Source organism: Microtus oregoni, unplaced genomic scaffold (assembly GCF_018167655.1).
Source record: "Microtus oregoni isolate MIOR12 unplaced genomic scaffold, Mior012 000025F_ref0000491, whole genome shotgun sequence".
Taxonomy (NCBI): Eukaryota; Metazoa; Chordata; class Mammalia; order Rodentia; family Cricetidae; genus Microtus; species Microtus oregoni.
The window spans coordinates 13,080,182-13,097,292 of NW_024543084.1; the positions used below are offsets into that span (position 1 = coordinate 13,080,182).

The 17,111-nt window shown below is 52.4% G+C and overlaps 1 protein-coding gene across 4 annotated transcripts in view; it reads right to left on the reverse strand.

The window, feature by feature from the left end:
- Ntng2 (netrin G2) overlaps nucleotides 1-17,111 on the reverse strand; it is a 64,773-nt gene that overhangs the window by 20,069 nt on the left and 27,593 nt on the right. For all 4 annotated transcript variants that reach the window (XM_041674927.1, XM_041674925.1, XM_041674924.1 and 1 more), the window contains exon 4: nucleotides 15,441-16,084. In XM_041674927.1, the coding sequence (XP_041530861.1) occupies nucleotides 15,441-16,084 (644 nt within the window). The remainder of the gene's footprint in view (nucleotides 1-15,440; nucleotides 16,085-17,111) is intronic.

A 17,111-nucleotide genomic window follows, 5' to 3' on the forward strand; every position in this document is an offset into this window, starting at 1 on the left:
GGAAGCAATTCAGGGAGATCATGCGTGAGAAGTTAAATGGTAGCTGTAGCCCTGCTTACGCTAGGATACACGTGCAAAAGAATGAAGCCCGTTTTCCAGTTCCTGCACCCCAAAGCTGGAGACCACCCCAACACCTACTTACAAATACATGAAATGTAGGGTATACAGAAAATAGAAGATTATTCTGTCATAAAAGGAAGGAACTGCTGCTTCGTACTGCACCTGGATGAACCTTGAAAATGCTACGCTAAGCAAAATTAGCCAGACGCGTTGTGTAAGTCAGTTCCCGCTAACTGTCCCTAGAGGCCAGTCTGCAGAGACAGAAAGAGGACTAGGGGGAGATGGCTGGGCTGCTGGGGAGAGTGGACTGTGCACAGCAGGGTTTCCTGCTAGGGGGTGAAATATCCTGAAATCGCTCCATGTGTTAGCACATGCCTTTAATCCCTGCTCTCTGGAGGCAGAAGCAGAGGCAGGAGGATTTTTGTGACTGCCAGAGCAGGCTGGTCAACATAGAATGTTCCAGGTCTACATAGAGAGATCCTCTCTCAAGGTGGGTGTTTCTTTTTGATGGTCTCATATAACCCAGACTAGCCTCAAACTCCATGAGTATCTGAGGTCGAAAATTTTAACTTACGTGTGTTTATTTTGTGTGTCAAGTCCACTGAGCCCTGTGCAGGTCACCAGCTTCCAAAGGCCAGGGCTCTCCTTTTACCCAGGGATCAAACTCATGCTGCTAGGCTTGGTGGCCAGTGCCATTTTGCCAGCCCTCTGTGAACCATGTTTTAAGCGAGTGCATGCATGGTGTGTGAATTCTTTCTCAGCAGAACTGAGAAGAGAGAAGGAATCGCATGGTTGAGTCAGGTGAGTGGCAGCAGCCCCAGAATTGGCTCAATAGCAATCCAACATTCATGAGAGGCTCGCGCACTCTGGCTTTCAAAGGTTCTGGGTAAAGACAGAGGGCCCTGAAGTTCCCACTTTGAGTGAGAAGCCCTACGAGTTCTTTTGCATATTTTCCTCCCTCAAATATGCAGACTTGGAAACTGAGGCCTGGGAAGGCTATGGAAGTTCTGAAAGCCCACAGTGGCCTAAAAGTGGTACCAGACTAGGAGTTCAAAAGTCAACCAGACCCACAGCTGCTCTCCATAGCTGACCCTAGAGTCAAGGTAGCCATGGGAAGCTCAGCAGTGGGCGGGGCTTCTGCTCAGCACAGGTACACATGTTATCAGCCAATCTGGGTTTCCATTTGCTCATCTGTAGAATGGGAGCAAAACTCCCCTCTACGTCTGGGTTGTCAGGGAGACCAGTAACACTGTCGCTCGTGGGTGAAGAAATGAGTGAAGGAATGATGGACTTTGGGAAGCTGGTGCCTGCCCTGTGGTGTGGGCACACGTGGGCAAGGCTGGCATGACAAAACCCTCTGCACGCAGTAGGTGCCCACCCACTGAGGCTTGTTCCTTCCTCTTTCCCAGAGTCTGGGAGGTGGTGGCCATGCTCCCTGGGCCCCACTGGCCACTTGCTGTTGTGAGCAGAAGAAAGACCTTTCCCCTGCCTCAGTTTCCTAATCCGCAAGGCGCTGCAGAAGGGGGTGCACAAAAGTAATCCCATTACACGCACTGAGGAGGTGGAGGCAGGAGAGCCATAAGTTCAAGGCCATCCTTAGCTATGTACAGAGTATGGCCAGCCTGGGCTACACAAGATCCTGTCTCAAAAGTGGAGGTGGGGGGAGGCAGTAATTAAAAAGCACATGTTCACTAAGTGCTGATTCCATTTCTGGCAGCGGGGCAGTGCCTGAGGTCTAATTGTCTGGCTCTCAGACAGACGTGAGCTCCCAGAAGTGCAACTGGCCCACCCCACCCTGGGCACAGACATCTCTCCCCCAACTCAGGCCCTTGTCCTGTGATCTTCCTTCTCTAATCTAGAAGACCCTTGGGAGAGGAAGTAAGGAAAATAAATAAGCACTCATGTGAGTGACTCCGAGCCCTGCTACCCACCAGCGCCTGCATTATTAACTGAAGCCGGCGAATCCCCACGAGGCCCCACTCTTTCCCTTTCCTGGGTGAGAAGGCAGGAGCCCCACAGGTCAAGGCCATTGCTCAGGTCTCTGGGGGGCAGCAGTGGGCTGTGGAGCAGCTGTGCAGCCTGGACTTTGTGAGCATGCATTACTACAGCAGCACCTCCAGGCAGCTCTAATCTGACTCCGCCTCCATCTAGACCCTGTGGGTGGCCCAGGCCCCTGGCTGACCCTCTGGTCAGGCGCTGCCCCTTCCTCCAGGATCGTTTCTCCCAAGGGTCCCTTCACTGCTTTTGACCTTGAGAACCAGTTCATCAGAAAACCGTGGCTGGGCTCCCTTTCCCTAACTGCTAAGTTCTTCTCAGCTTAGCCATCAGAATAAATTATTAAACCCTGAAGAAAAGGACAGTGTGTGTGTGTGGGGGGGGGGGGGGTGCGGCAGCCTGCATGATCTGGGGGGCAGGTGAATACTCCATTCCCATCCTCACTGTTAGGATGGTGGGGGTTGGGGGGGGGGCTCACTTCCTCAATGCTGACTCAGCAGCAACCTTCTGGCTCGGTCCTTGTGGTTGATTTGCTGGGCGACCTTGAAGAGTTACTTCTCTGGGTCTCAGTTATGAAAGGAGCGGTTGAATCAGACCTCAGATTCTCAATCTTGTCATTAAAATTTCCTAAGTGCCTAACACATTGCCTGACTACGGCGCAAGCTCCTCACTTCTGTGGGGAGGGTGGAGGATGGAGGAGGGAATGGAGAGGAAGATGGAGGGAGGGAGGAGAAACAAGGAAAGGAAAGAGGAAGGAGTGGAGAGGAGGTGGGAGGAGAGAGGAGGGGAAGTTCAGATCCTAGTGTCCAGTGCTTTCAAACACAATGGCCAGTGTCTGGGTAGCCAGTGGCCTGTGGACTTGGCAGGTGGCTCTTCCTATAGGAGTAAATAGGCTGGCTGGTCTCCGTAGAGGGCTGGGCTCAGACTGGGAACACTTGCCTCTGACTGAGAGCCAACAAGCCCAGAGGCCAGTGGGGTGAGAAAGCTGGACTTTCTAGTCTCACAGTGGCCCCAAGGACAGCCCCCATGGTAGCCAACAGACACCAGAGCAGATGTGACTGGCTTGGGGCCTCTAGGATCCCCTACGGGTGGAGGTCATTGCTTCTAACCTCTTGAAATCATATCCACAGAGCCCTGAGCCTCTGTGGACACATAGCAAACAGCAACCCTGGGGGCTGGGAAGCATGCCTGCTCCCCTTGCTATACCAGAGGCAGGAGGATGGCTTGAGTCAAAAGGCTTGAGGCCATTCTGAGCAACATGGGAGGTTCCACGTTAACAACAGCAATAAAGGCGGGAGGTGGTATTTGAATTCCACGTAAATAATGAATAGTTTTGTTCGCATAATTATGTCCCATGAGACTAGGAACTGTTCCCTGTTCATCTAAAACTTGAACCTGAGAAGACACCCAGTATTTCACCTGCCACCCTTGCTCACTGTGTGGCTGAGACATGACCTCTGCCCTGGTTTGTGCCCACTCTTAGCTTCCTGTGGGGTGCACCCACTCACCTGCTGGACTCTAGCCCCTGATGCCTCCCACAGACACGGGGTCTCGGTGGTCTAGCCTATCTTGTCCTTTTTGTCTGGAGTTGGCAAGTCCTGAATCAGCCCCTGGAGAACAAAACAGTTCCAAGACAGGGCCAGGCTCATCTCCCTGGGAAGGCACACACCAGACAAGCCTAGCTCTCAGGACACGTGGCAGGCCCAGCTGGGTGCCTGACAGCCACATGGAGGACGGCAGGAACTCTGGCCTGTGCCAGGCCAGAGCGTGCCCTGCCCAGCAGGGAGGGGCAGGCAATGCCCAGGAGCTACCAGTAGGGGGCACCATCTGGGCCCCAGCCTGGCACCAGTGTGCCACAAAAATCGTGAGCTGGCCCTTTCCTCCTCTGGGCAAGAAGAGCGGGTGTTGGAGCGACTCCCAGACGGGAGGGCTGCGGAATGTAGGTCAGCTCCCAAGCCAGTGAGTGACGTCACCTGCTCCTTGGGGCAAAGAGAAGGCTGCAGGGAGTTTGGGTGAGCATGGAACAAGGGGTACTGGAGATTGGCAGTAGGGGCCCCTAGGGATGTCTCCCCTCAAGGGCTGAGCCCCAAGGGGATTGTGCACAGCTGCATACCCATGGGTGCCCATGTGGGAAGCAGGGGAGAGCCCATCGTGTCTCCTTGTGAAGCGACTCACTGCAGGAAGGGTTCTGGCTAACTGGTCCTCAAAGCCTCTTCTTTTCCCGCTGCCCACCTGTTGGCACACGGGTTGTCACCCAGGATGCGAGCTAAAGCCAGAGTGATGGCTTCCAACCCTTTGGGGGCAGCCAGTGGCATCTTCTTTTCTCTCACCAGGGAAAGCGTTGTTCTTCTGTTTGGGGAAAATCTTACTGGGCTTTTGGCTATGACAAAGTAGACTCCAGTTCAACGTTGGCTGGCAGGGGAAAGAGGTCACTGAAGTCAGAGAAATGAACAAGCAGCCTCCACCCACAGGTCACCAAGATACTTCCTTCTTGAGGGACTCATGGAGTCTAAAGGAGCAGGGGTATGGCTGGGTGGAGGGTGGGGTGGGCCTCAAGGTGGGGTGCTAATTCTCTACTCCAACTTGAACCCAAGATAATGCAACTCATGACCTGTGGCCTTGGGCCCTTGGTGGGTGGGAAGACTGAATCTTTGTTAGGCTGTATGATCCTGGGGACAGGTCATCTGAACTTAAAGCAAGAGAGAAGTCAGGAGAGAAGCTGAAGGAGCGGAGTGGCCAGAGGGCAGAGCACATCTGTGACCACAGCCACAGGGATCTGGAAGGAACTGTATATCGAGCTAACTAGACAGACAGAGGTCCCAAGGCTGGCGAACCTGAGACTGGCAGGGCCAAAGGACGCTGCCAATCAAGACCTGAGCCCCCAGGAAGGAGGACATGACGTTAAGCTGTAGGCTGAGCGGCCACTGTGGATGCTGAAGCGGTTGGATGATGCCAAGGTAATGTGGACAGATGCTGGCTGCAGCTCCTCCTGGAGCTGATGGCCGGCAATTGAGTTCATTGGCTAAATCAAATTTGGGCTCCTGTGCAAGCCCTTTTCTATTAAGTGCCCTGATATACATCACCTCTGCAGGCCCACTGATAAATCCTGTTACCCATTACGACGCCAGACGAAGCCTCCCATGCACAGATGACAAAATACCGATTCCCTGCAGCTGCCACCGACTCCTTCCCTCGAGCACCGAGCACAGACTGTGCCAACATGAGCTTACCTGTTGGTTCTCAGATAATGAACCCACCTTGGGCCACTTCCTCTGGGACCTCCTAATGCCTCCACACCTCTGTGTTCTGCCTTCCCCTCCAAGATCTCAAAGTTTCCTTCCATAAGCTCGTTTCCTCTAACACAGGACCATGTTCATACAGCACACACGCACGCATGCACGCACACACACACAGCACATGCAGGCACACGCAGAACACACATGCACACACACGCAGCACACATGCACATACACAGCACACATATAGCACACACACAGCACACAGGCACACACACATGCACACACACATGTACATACACGGCACACATGCAGACACACACATGCACGCACACACATGCACGTGCTTGCACATAAATAGAAGTTTTTAAAATTCCCTCCAGAAACTTCTTTCTTCAACTGTTGCTCTTTGACTAGGTAAAATCCCCATCCACACAGCACCTCAAGTCAGAAACCCAAGAGTCTCCTGGGAACCCCCTTTTCAGCATACACCTGCTCACTCTGTCAACTCTAGGGCCAGAAGTCATCCAGAGGTGGCTGCTCACTTGTTCCCTCCAGGGTCACCTTCCACCATCAGACCCAGTCAGGCTGTTGTGGGGCGTGGTCTCACATGCTCTCCCTGCCTTTGTGACCGTGATCATAGACCAGGCCACGCTTGCTTACAGCCCACAGGCTCACCTCATCTGTCCCCAAACTGCCACCAAAATCAATGCCTCCCCAGCTGCGGGGACCACTGCCACCCAGCTCTGCCTGCAGGGCTTCCCTCTCGTGCCCACCCATCACATCTCAATCACTGTCACCCAGTCAAGTTGAGTCCTTTAGACCCTCTTACACCCATCTTAGACAAGGCCTCTGCACCTGCTCCCCTTGCTGGGAATGGCTCCCCCCCCCCCATTTACCCTTCAGTTTCTCCTCAGGGGCAACCTCCTGACTACGTGGGTCCTGCTCTCAGTTTGTCCCGGAATTACCCTGTTTTCATTGGTTCAGTTTTCACGTATGGTTTTGGTTTGCCCCACACTCTTCCTTTCAGAGTGCCAAAACCTCAGTGCTTTTGACCTGCAGCACCTGCTCACACCCAGCCGGTATAGGGTACAGCATGGGTCAGTTTCTGCCACCATCGCTCCACATGGTCTCTATGGGAGCATGGTCATCTTATTAAGATGATGCCAACTTGGAGAGGGTGAGCCCAAGCCTGAAATCCTATGCTTAGAATCTTTATAAAGACAGGATAGAGGCTGGGCGTGGTAGCACACACCTTTAATCCCAGCACTTGGGAGGGAGAGGCTTGAGGATTTCTGTGAGTTCAAGGTCAGCTTGGTCTACAGGGTGAGTTTTAGGACAGCCAACACTACACAGAGAAATCCTGTCTCAACCCCCCCCCAAAAAAACCAAAACAAACAAAAACTTTCAAAACAAAATGTCAGTACAAAGGGAAAAATCAGGCAAGACTCATGGAGAGGCAGCTGGGAAGAGAAGGAGGCTGCCATGACACAAGGACAGGAAGTCTGCCAAGGCTGCCCCAGCCTCAGGAACCCTGCACTTCACTGCCCGGTCAGAAAAGATGGAAACCCCCTGAGGTGTCAAGGCCCTGGGGGATGACACTTTGTCACTGCAATGGCTGAGAAACTGCTGGTGAATTAACAAGGGGTGAGAAAGGTCAGAGGGAAGAAACTCCAGAGAGCCAGGCATGTATGCCAGCAAGAGACACCATCCTTGCATCCCTGGAGCGACTGTGAGACTCCCAATGTCCTGGTACCCCAGCCAAACCCCAGGCTCCTAGCTCCTCTCTGCGGAGGGTGGGTCCACCCCACCCAGCACATGAACAGAACCCACCAACCAGAGGAGCCTTAGGAGCCTACGATCCCCGCACACACCACTCAGCCTGGCTCTTTAACCCGGCTCACAATGGCTGGAAAAGAGTATACACGTCCTCCGTGGAAGAAGGTACAGGGCAGGAGGGTGGGTGAGAGGCAGTTAAAGATAAATAATTTTGTTTGTGATGGTGAGTGTGGCCGGCTTGACAGACTCTAGAGTCACCCATAAAACAAGACTCTGCACCTGGGGACAATCACCAAGATTACCAATAGCTTGGAGAATGCCTGAGAGGAATTATCCTTAACTGATATGAGAAGACCCGTGTTGGCCAGGCAGTGGTGGTGCATGCCTTTAATTCCATCACTCGGAAGGCAGAAGCAGGCGGATCTCTGTGAGTTCGAGGACAGACTCCAAAGCTACAGAGAAACCTTGTCTAGAAAAACAAACAAACAAACAAAAAGACCCATCTTGATTGTGGGCAGGACCATTCTGTGGGCGGGGATCCTGGACTACACAAACAGCACGTATTCATCTCTCTGCTTCCTGACTATAGGTCATGTGACCAAGTCCCTGCTACTTCAACTACCCACTATGGGCTGTAGCCTTGACTTGTGAGCTAAAATAAGTTCTTTCTCTTTTAGGTTGTTTTTACCAGGGTATTTTATATCACACACACATGCACGCACGTGCACATGCATGCACATACACATGTGCACACACATGTACATGAACAAAAAACACACACGCACACCAACCACATGCACTAAATAAACACATAAGGGGCCAAGGGGCCTTTTGAGAATGAGTTCCATGTGGGTCCTTTCCTGAGCAGACCTTACGTGCAAACACTTAGAACACATTTCTTGGAGTCTTCTGCCTTTAAGAGCCCCTCAGATCCAGGTGGGAGACACTCTGGCTCCCTACAACCCAGGGCTCCTCCTCCAAGCTGGTGACAGTGATGCTGACTCCTGCTCCCCAGGGCCTGAGCATGTCTACACACTCTTCAGGACAAGCTCACTTATGCCTCATGGCCACTGTCTCCATCCACAGAGTGAGAAGGACAGGCAGGTTAGGTCTCCTGTTCTGACTGAGCACAACCGACACCAGATTTGTACCTGGACAGTACAATAGGGGAAGATATCCATCCATTCAGCCACCCACCTATCTTTCTTTACACCCATCTGATGTGACATCACCCATCCATCTCTCTACCCACCTACTCATCCATCTATCCATTCACCTGTCTGTCTATCCACCCATCTGCCATCCATCCGCCCATCCATCCACCCACCCACACACCCACCCATCCATCTACCCATCTATCCACCACCCACCCACCCATCCATCTACCCATCTATCCACCACCCACCCACCCATCCATCTACCCATCTATCAACTCACCATCCACCCACCCATCCATCTACCCATCCATCCACTACTCACCTATCCATCTACCTATCTACCCATCTATCCACCACTCACCCACCCATCCATCCACCATCCATCCATCCATCTCTCCATCCACCCAATCTGTCCATCTATCATCCATCCACCCCACCCATCTACCCACTCATCCATCTACCAATCTATCCATCATCCTCCCATCCATCCATCCATCCATCCATCCATCCACTATCCACCCATCCATCTATCCTTCCACCCATCTGTCCATTTATTCACCATCCACCCACCCACCCATCTGCCCACACACCCATCTACCCATCTATCTACTCATCTTTCCACCATCTATCATATATCCATCCATCCATCCATTTCCATTTTCATATGGTTCTGAGGATAGAGTTCAAGTCCTTGCTTGTTCTAGGCAAGTGCCCCACCACTAAGTTGTGAGGCCACCCCCCACCTCTCTTTTTAGATGAGGTCCCACTGCAGAGCCCAGGTTGGCCTTAAACTCAGAATCCTCTTCCTTTGTCTCCTAATGCTAGGGTTATCGAGCGGCACCATCACACCCTGCTCTTTTCTTTTGTAAGGGCGAATAATTTCCACCCCATGTATAGACCACCTCGCATTTATCATCTGTCGGAAGACACTGTTTGCATCATTGACTATGGCGGGCCTGCTGACATAACATGGCTGTATAGGTATGTCTTAGGTCCTTCCTTGCTTTAAATGCTTTTGGGTGGATCAGAGGAGAATTACTGGGTCACGTTAATTCCACAGCCAACATTTTTAGGAATCATCACACTATCCCCACACAGCTGGACCATTTGGCATTTCTATCAGCGGTGCAGACTATCCCGTGTTTTCACCAACACTTTTGATTTCCTGTTTTCTGAGTCTTAGCCCTATAATGGGTGTACACAGCAATTCTTTTCTTCTTTCCTTTCTTTCTTTCTTTCTTTTTTTTTTTTAAAGACAAGGTCTCTCTACATAGTCCTCCCTGTCCTGGAACTCACTATATAGCCCACACTAGCTGGAACCCACAGAGATTTACCTGTCTCTGCCTCCTGAGGACTGGGTTTAAAAAGTGTGTGCCACCATACCCAGCCCTTCACCTCTTTTATTTGAGACAGTGCCTCACTATGTAGACCAGGCTGACCTCAGACTCACAAACATCCACCTACTCTGCCTCTTGAGTGCTGGGACTAAAAGCACGTACTACCACACCCAGCCCCATCCATTTCTTAACCTCCAAGCCTCAGTTTCTCATTTTGTAATGGGGACAAGAATCCTCCTGGGGTAGGACTCGATGAAAAAAACCACAGAAGTGTCGGGGGGGGGGGCATTAGCCTACGAGACTTGCTCTGTAAGCGAGGGTCACGATTACTGAGGGAAAGCTCCATCTTCCCCAGTGGTCCGCGATTCTCTTCCCACTTAGGTTTGCAGCAGGGACTCAAGGGAGACAGAGGGCCAGGTAGAAAGGCACCTTCCCCCGGCTCCTGGCCTGCCCTCGGCAGAGGTTCTCTTCTCTCTGTCATTTCTATTCTTGTCCTGTGACTGCATCTCCTGTTACTGGCGATCAATAGGGACAGGAGGTTTATGAAAAAAGACAGGGAGGAGAAGACCAGGGTGGGTGTGGCCCAGAGTCCACAGTGACAGGTCCTCACCAGGCTCTGTGAGGACCCTGGAATCAAGCGGTCCCCCTCTAATCAAGGGGTTTGGCCCCTTCCAGGGAAAACGAGGACAGAACACAGCCAAAACCTGGCATTCACCATGCTGAGTAGGGAGCTCACTCCTTTTCTGTTTCTGGCTTATAAAAGGCCAGCACGGCAGGTTCCTTGGAGCCTATAAGAGTTTTCTGGGTAGAAAAATTTAGCTCTAGAGTGAGGCCCTGGGGCTGTGGGTGCTGGACTGCAGGGGTAGTTTGTTTCACATGGACAGGGCTTCCAAAGACTTTGGAGGGTGATGCTGGAATCTTAAAGAGCAAGAGGTTCACACAGGCGCCTGTTGTGTGTCTTCTCTCCCATGCTGCTGTGTTGCAAGGGGCTGGCTGGCTGCATGTCTCCACAGGCTACCCGCTTTCCTATTGCTTCTGATGACGTGCCGGCCTGCTCTCCCAGCGCTTCCCAGCCCTGGGGGCTTCTGGGCTTGCACACCCTGCTAGCCCAAAGGCACAATTCCTTGTGCCTTTCCTAGGTGCCAGGATCTGGATTGGGTGTGGCCAGGACATCTTACCTTACCCAGCAACACTGTCCTTGCCCCTGCCTCCCTTCTCGGCTGCCACTTGAGTGAAGGAAGGGGACACACTATAAAGCCAGCATTGCCTCAACAGTTCACACACAGGGGAAATTGATTCTGTGGTTCCATATTGCAGATGAACCGAGTCTCAGACAGGTTTTCATTTGGCAGCTTGCTTCTGGGAGAAATTCCTGCCTCCGCTGCTCACTGGAGGGGCTTTGCAAGAACCCTGCTTTCTGGATCTCTTTGACACCTGCCAAGTAGATGCCAATTCATGGTGGCTCTTCCCTTCCTTCCTTCCTTCCTTCCTTTTTTTTCCTTTTTTTCTGGATACAAAGTTTCTCTATGAATCCCTGGCTGTTCTGGAATTTGCTCTGTAGACCAGGCTGGCCTCGAGCTCACAGAGACCCACCTGCCTCTGCTTCTGCCTTCTGAGTGCTGGGATTCAATGCATGCACCACCACCACCCGGGTTCATGGTGGGTCTTGTCTTATAAAACTCCCCTGGAAATTCAGGGTGAGGCTCAGGCTGCTGGGACAGGCTGTGTGTCCCTGCTCCACAGGAGCCTGGATGATCTCATTCCTCCTCCAATGCAGCTTTTGGCCCAGATTCCCTGCAGTTTAAAGTCAGCCTTTCCTGCCCAGACTGCGCACCTGAGCTCCCCCACACACAGGAGAAAATAGCTCCCGTCTCCTTTCAGCCTTCCAGGAATGGGGCCCTGGGGACGGGGCTGCAGGGAGGCAGAACCCCAGGGTGCTGGTGGCTGGATTTCACTCTTAGACACCAGTGAGATCTTTCTGTCATAGCCCTGCACACCTTTTGTGCCCATTTGTATTAACATTTTATTCCCTGGGACCCTGCCAGGTGCCTCTGAATCAGCCCTCCCAGCCATCTGGGCCCTCCTTGGAGTTGTAACTTCTGAGCGAGGAGCCACCAGTGAAACAAAGAACCGGAGACCTGAAAGACAAGGTGGGACATTGCCTTGTGGTGCATAATCCTTCAGTATTTGAGGGATGATGTCAGAACTAGGATGAGAACCCAGGAGTCCGTGAGGCCAGTGCTCCCCAGAGAAATCTTTGTGAAGCCTGTTGACTTTACGTGAGTCTGGACTGGGATCCTGGTTGCTTGACATTTAGCTCAGCTGTGTTTCCTCCGCGGATAGCAGCACTGACCCTGCAGGGTGAGCTCCACGAGCCCGGATCAAGTCCAGCTTGCTCAGTGCTTCAGCCTGGGCTTGTGGGACCTCATGCCCTCAATACCCCTTTGAGGGTGATTCGCTGTCACTTTGTCATCTGGTCACAGAAGAAGGCAGGTGCCATGGAATGGGGGAAGCCCTAGAACCTGAGATCACTTGGGAACTTCAGGGGCTTCCTCTTCTGGCTCCTCCACTTGCCTCGTGCCATCTAACCAGACCTAATTAATCAATAGCCAAGCTGTTGCTTTCCTGCCAACCAGCCACCTGAAGAGTACTCATTCTATCTGTGAATTGATTGGCACGCTCTCACCACCACGACAGTGAATCCCTGTGCCCACAAAGGCTGGGTGCCAAAGGAATGCTGGGACTCCCCTGCCACCCTGCTGTGGAGACAGTGGTTGCCAGTGGCCCCAGTCTTGTCTCAGATGGAAAAGAGAGGGCTAGAGAAGGAGGTGGAGGGGTGGGGCTTGAACCTCAGGGCCTGGGCACCTCGATGCTACCTCAAGGTCTAAAATGTGTGGGCCCATGGTTCCTATGGCAGTACCTTTGATGTTATCTGGCAGCTTGACAAAGTCTAGAATCACTTGTGTGACAGGCCTCTGGGCACACCTAGAATCACCTGTGTGACAGGCCTCTGGGCATACCTATGAGAATTATCTTTTTTTTTTTTAAGACAAGGTATCTCTATGTAGCCCTGTCTGTCCTGGAACTCCCTCTATAGACCAGGCTGGTCTCAAACTCACAGCGATCCCCCTGCCTCTGCCTCTTGAGTGCTGGGTTGAAGGTGTATGCCACCACACCCACCTGTGGGGATTATCTTGCTTGTGTCAGCTGAGCTGGAAGATACACGGCTGTGAGCGACAGCCGTTTCTTGCCAGGGCTCCTGGACTGTGTAAGTGGAGCAAGGGAGCCACAAGGCACACCTGCATTCGTCACTCCCTGCTTCCTGACTGGGGATGTGACACACAGCAGTGGTTCCTACCTTTCCCAGGGGGCGCTTCAGACCATCAGAAAGCTCAGGTGTTTGCACTATGATTCATAACAGCAGCAAAATTACAGCTATGAAGTGGCGATGAAAATCATCTTGTGGTTGGGGTCCCCACAGCACGAGGACCTGCATCACAGGGCGGCAGCGTGGGGAAGGCTGAGCACCCGCTACAGCCTTGACCTCCCGCCATGCTCGACTGCTCTTTGAACCAGAATAAAAGTGTTCCTCCCCTAAGTTGTTTTTGTCAGTGTATTTTAAAATCTTTTTTAGATTTATTAATTTTTATGTGTACAATGCTTTGCCTGCCTGTACGTGTTCATGTGGGTCAGAAGAGAGCATCAGATCCCCTGGAACTGAAGCTGTCAATGGCTATGAGTCACTGTGTGGATGCTGGGAACCAAACCTGGGTCCTCTGAAAGAGCAAAGAGTGTTTGGAACTGCCGAGCTGCTTCTCCTGCCCCTTTTCAGGGCATTTAATCACAGCAATAGGGAGAGAAATGAAGGTAGTGTCCAACTTTCAGATGGCTTCCAGCATGTTCCAGATTTGAAATGTCCTATCCCAAGTGGGTAAGAATTAAAAATCACGGGCATTCACAGCGCAGGCTGCAAGTGTACACCTGCTTCTGTCTCTCTGCCTGTTTGGAACCTGACTCTACTTCCTGACCTCTATCTCGTGCCCTGGAGTCCACACACAGAATCAACATGAAAGAATTGTAGATACACACTGCAATCAAGAGTGCCGCCCACTCCGCCCACTCCGCCCACCCCACCCACTCCGCCCACCCCACCCACTCCGCCCACCCCACCCACTCCAGGCAAAGGAGGGAACTGGATCTAGGCTTCCCCACTCCAGGCCTCCACACTCTCCTTCCCAGTCCTGGTCAGAATATGGAAATACACACGGGCATGCTGTGTGTCTTATAAAAGCAGAACGAGGGAGTGGGTGAGAGGGAAAAATGATGCAAGATGCAGATACAGTGCCAGTGTAGTAATGCCTCATACACACACACACACACACACACACACACACACGCACACACACATACACACAAATACAGCCCCAGTGTAGTAATGCCTCACACACACACACACACACACACACACACACACAAATACAGTTCCAGTGTAGTAATGCCTCATACACACACACACACACACGTGCGCACACACACATACACACAAATACAGTCCCAGTGTAGAAATGCCACACACACACACACACAGGCCTAGTGTAGAAATGTCTCTCTCTCTCTCTCTCTCTCTCTCTCTCTCTCTCTCTCATCTCTCACACACACACACACACACACACACACACACACAAATACAGTCCTAGTGTAGAAATGTCTCATACACAAATGCATACACACATATAAGTAAAACAACAGCAAAAAAAAAAAAAGGCACCAAAAGCAAGGCAATGTTCGACACAAGGGCCAGTTAATGGCTTTTCCTCATGTCAGGAGCAACGCCCTAGGTAGCACAGAGGCCTCTATGAGGAGACTTACAAGATGTTGGTCCCCAACAGGGCCCCCAGGTGCTGCCTTTGCCCCCATTATGCCTCGTTGCCGTCAGGCCTCACACTGCCCTCTGCCAGCCTGTTCCCACCCTCTAGTGTCACTCCTTTGGCCAATATTCCTGTCATTTAATACTTTTTAAAGCATGTACTGAGCGCTGGGCACCGCCGTGAGCCCTTCACCACATCTGACTCATTTAAGTATCCAAGGTCCAGAGGGAAGCTTCCCCATTCCGCAGGGGGCTTTGGGATGAGGATTTCTCATAAAGGGGCACAGTCACCTACTAAGTGAACAACTTCCGGGACAGTGCAGAACTCCTGCCCTTCCAGGCAGTTAACACCCAGGCTATGGCAAAGCTTGGGGATCTTTTTCGAGACAGGGTTCCTCTGTAGCTTCAGAACCTGTCCTGGAACTAGCTCTTGTAGACCAGGTTGGCCTTGATCTCACAGAGATCCGCCTGCCTCTGCCTGTTGGCCTCAAACTCACAGAGATCCACCTGCCTCTGCTTCCTGAGGGCTGGGATTAAAGGTGGCCACCACCACCCAGGGGAAGCTTGGTTATCTTGACTGCACAGAAAGTCCTCTGATATAGCACCAGGTGACACCTGAGGCAGGTGAGTTTCTTGAAACCAGGTGTCATCCTGACAACAAGGTTGTATCTAGTACCAGGTTGACATAAACATTCCAGGAATCAGGTGACAATTCAGATGTCAGGGACATTCAGGCACCAGCTGATGCCCCAAGAAAGGAGTGATCTCTAGGTACCCAGGTGACATCCTAGGTACCAGGAGACATCCTAGATATCAGATAACATCCCTGGGAACCAGGTAACTTTCCTAGAATTCGGTGACATCTCTAGAACCAGGTGACATTTCAAATATCATATGCCATCCCTGAAATTCAGATATCCCTAGAAACAGGTGACATCCAGGTACCAGGTGACAACATTCCGGGAAACAGTTGAATCCTGAGTGACAAACTAGTGACCCTGGGCCTTACCTGCCGATGACTTCTATGTTGGAGATGGCGTAGAAGTACTTGTAGAGGTTCTCCCGTTGCACGTAGGTGCCGCCCAGCGCGGGGCGAAGCAGTCGCAGGCGCAGGTCGGTGAAGGTGAAGAACTCCTTGAGGCCCTTGGCACTCTCCAGCCTCGTGTACAGGTTGTCCATGTTGCGCAGGTCAGGGCCGGCAAAGATGGCGAAGCGGTCCCTCACTTCGAAGCGCACATGCTTCTCCTTTTTGGAGCCTGCCCAGCGTGAGTACTCCTCCGTGCAGAGCACCCGGTGGGCGCTAGAGGGTGACATGTCTCGGGCCCGGCGTGCGGACATGCCAAAGGCCTCCATGCAGTCCTCTGCATAGAACTGGTAAGGCTGCCAGGTGCGGCCATTGTCCAGGGACTTCTCGAGGACCATGACCGTGGGTCGGCCATACTCGAAAGTCATCACCACGTCATCTGTCAGCTCCACGCTCTTGTTCCACGAGAGGGTGATGTTGGCCTCCAGGGGACTGGGGTAGCGACTCCACGTGACACTTTGCCAGTAGGTGGCCAGTCCCTCATCTTCCCTGTCAAACATAAGCCGGGGTGGGTGGGCCAGGTCGGGGTTGGAGGCATCGCACTCGTTACTGCACAGGTAGGGATTTTCCTGCAGAGGAAGGGAGACAGGAAGTAGGTGCTGGTCACTGGGAAGAGCCTCTGGTGTGCTTGCTTGGTGCCTAGCCACCTGCTTAGCCATCACCAAGTTCCGGATGCAGACAGTGGCAAGTGCTTGTCCCACACAGATAGCAGGTGCCTGATAATAAAATAATGGGGTCGGGGTGGTCAGAAAGTTGGGGTTCTTGATATTCTGTACTTTCTACCCTGTTCTATAAGGCCATAACTAGATGGAAGGCCAAATTAATTAACAAACAACAAACCCTACCGCTGCCAGCTGCACAGTGCCCCAGCCCACACAGCCACTTTGATGAATATTTCAGGTGTCTGTGCAGAGACAAAGTAGCTTGGATCTGATTTAAAAACCTCTCACTCTAATGAGCCATGAGGCCCCTGGGGGGTGGACACGTTGCCACCATCCCCGGCCACCCCAGCCAGCAACACCGCAGTCAGCCACTGGCCACAGGCTTTGATCCTCTATAGCACAGGGCTGGTGCCAGGCGGCCTAGAGCTGCTCGGTGGGCACAGCTAGCCCAGGGCTTCACTAAAAGATGGGACCCACAAAGCCCTGACCAACCAAAATAGCTCTGTCCTTAGCATCCCGTGGTGTCAGTGTCCACCCCACCAGTCTGGCCCTGCTGATGGGTGGAACCAGAAACCTTGGAGTTTAAGGAATTTCCCACCAGTCTGGCACCTTCCTGGGCAGACTGGGAAACTGAGGCCCAGGGAAGGCAAGATAACCCCAGGCCTTTTCAGAGGGATTAGAAGAACTCAGGAGAAACCAAACTCTATCAATCCTCCCTCTCCCTCTTTCCTATCCTCCTCCTCTTCCCCTCCCCCTCCTACCATTTTCCTCCTTACCCACCCTGCTCCTTCCCTCCTCCTATCCTGCACTGCCTCAGGGATACTCCCTTTCAAGTAGGGAAAATTTACAAGCGTGATGGCAAAGGAGGAGCTTTTGGTTACTTCCACCAGGGTCTCAAGCTGTTGGCCTGAATGGAAGGGTCTAAGTGACCTCC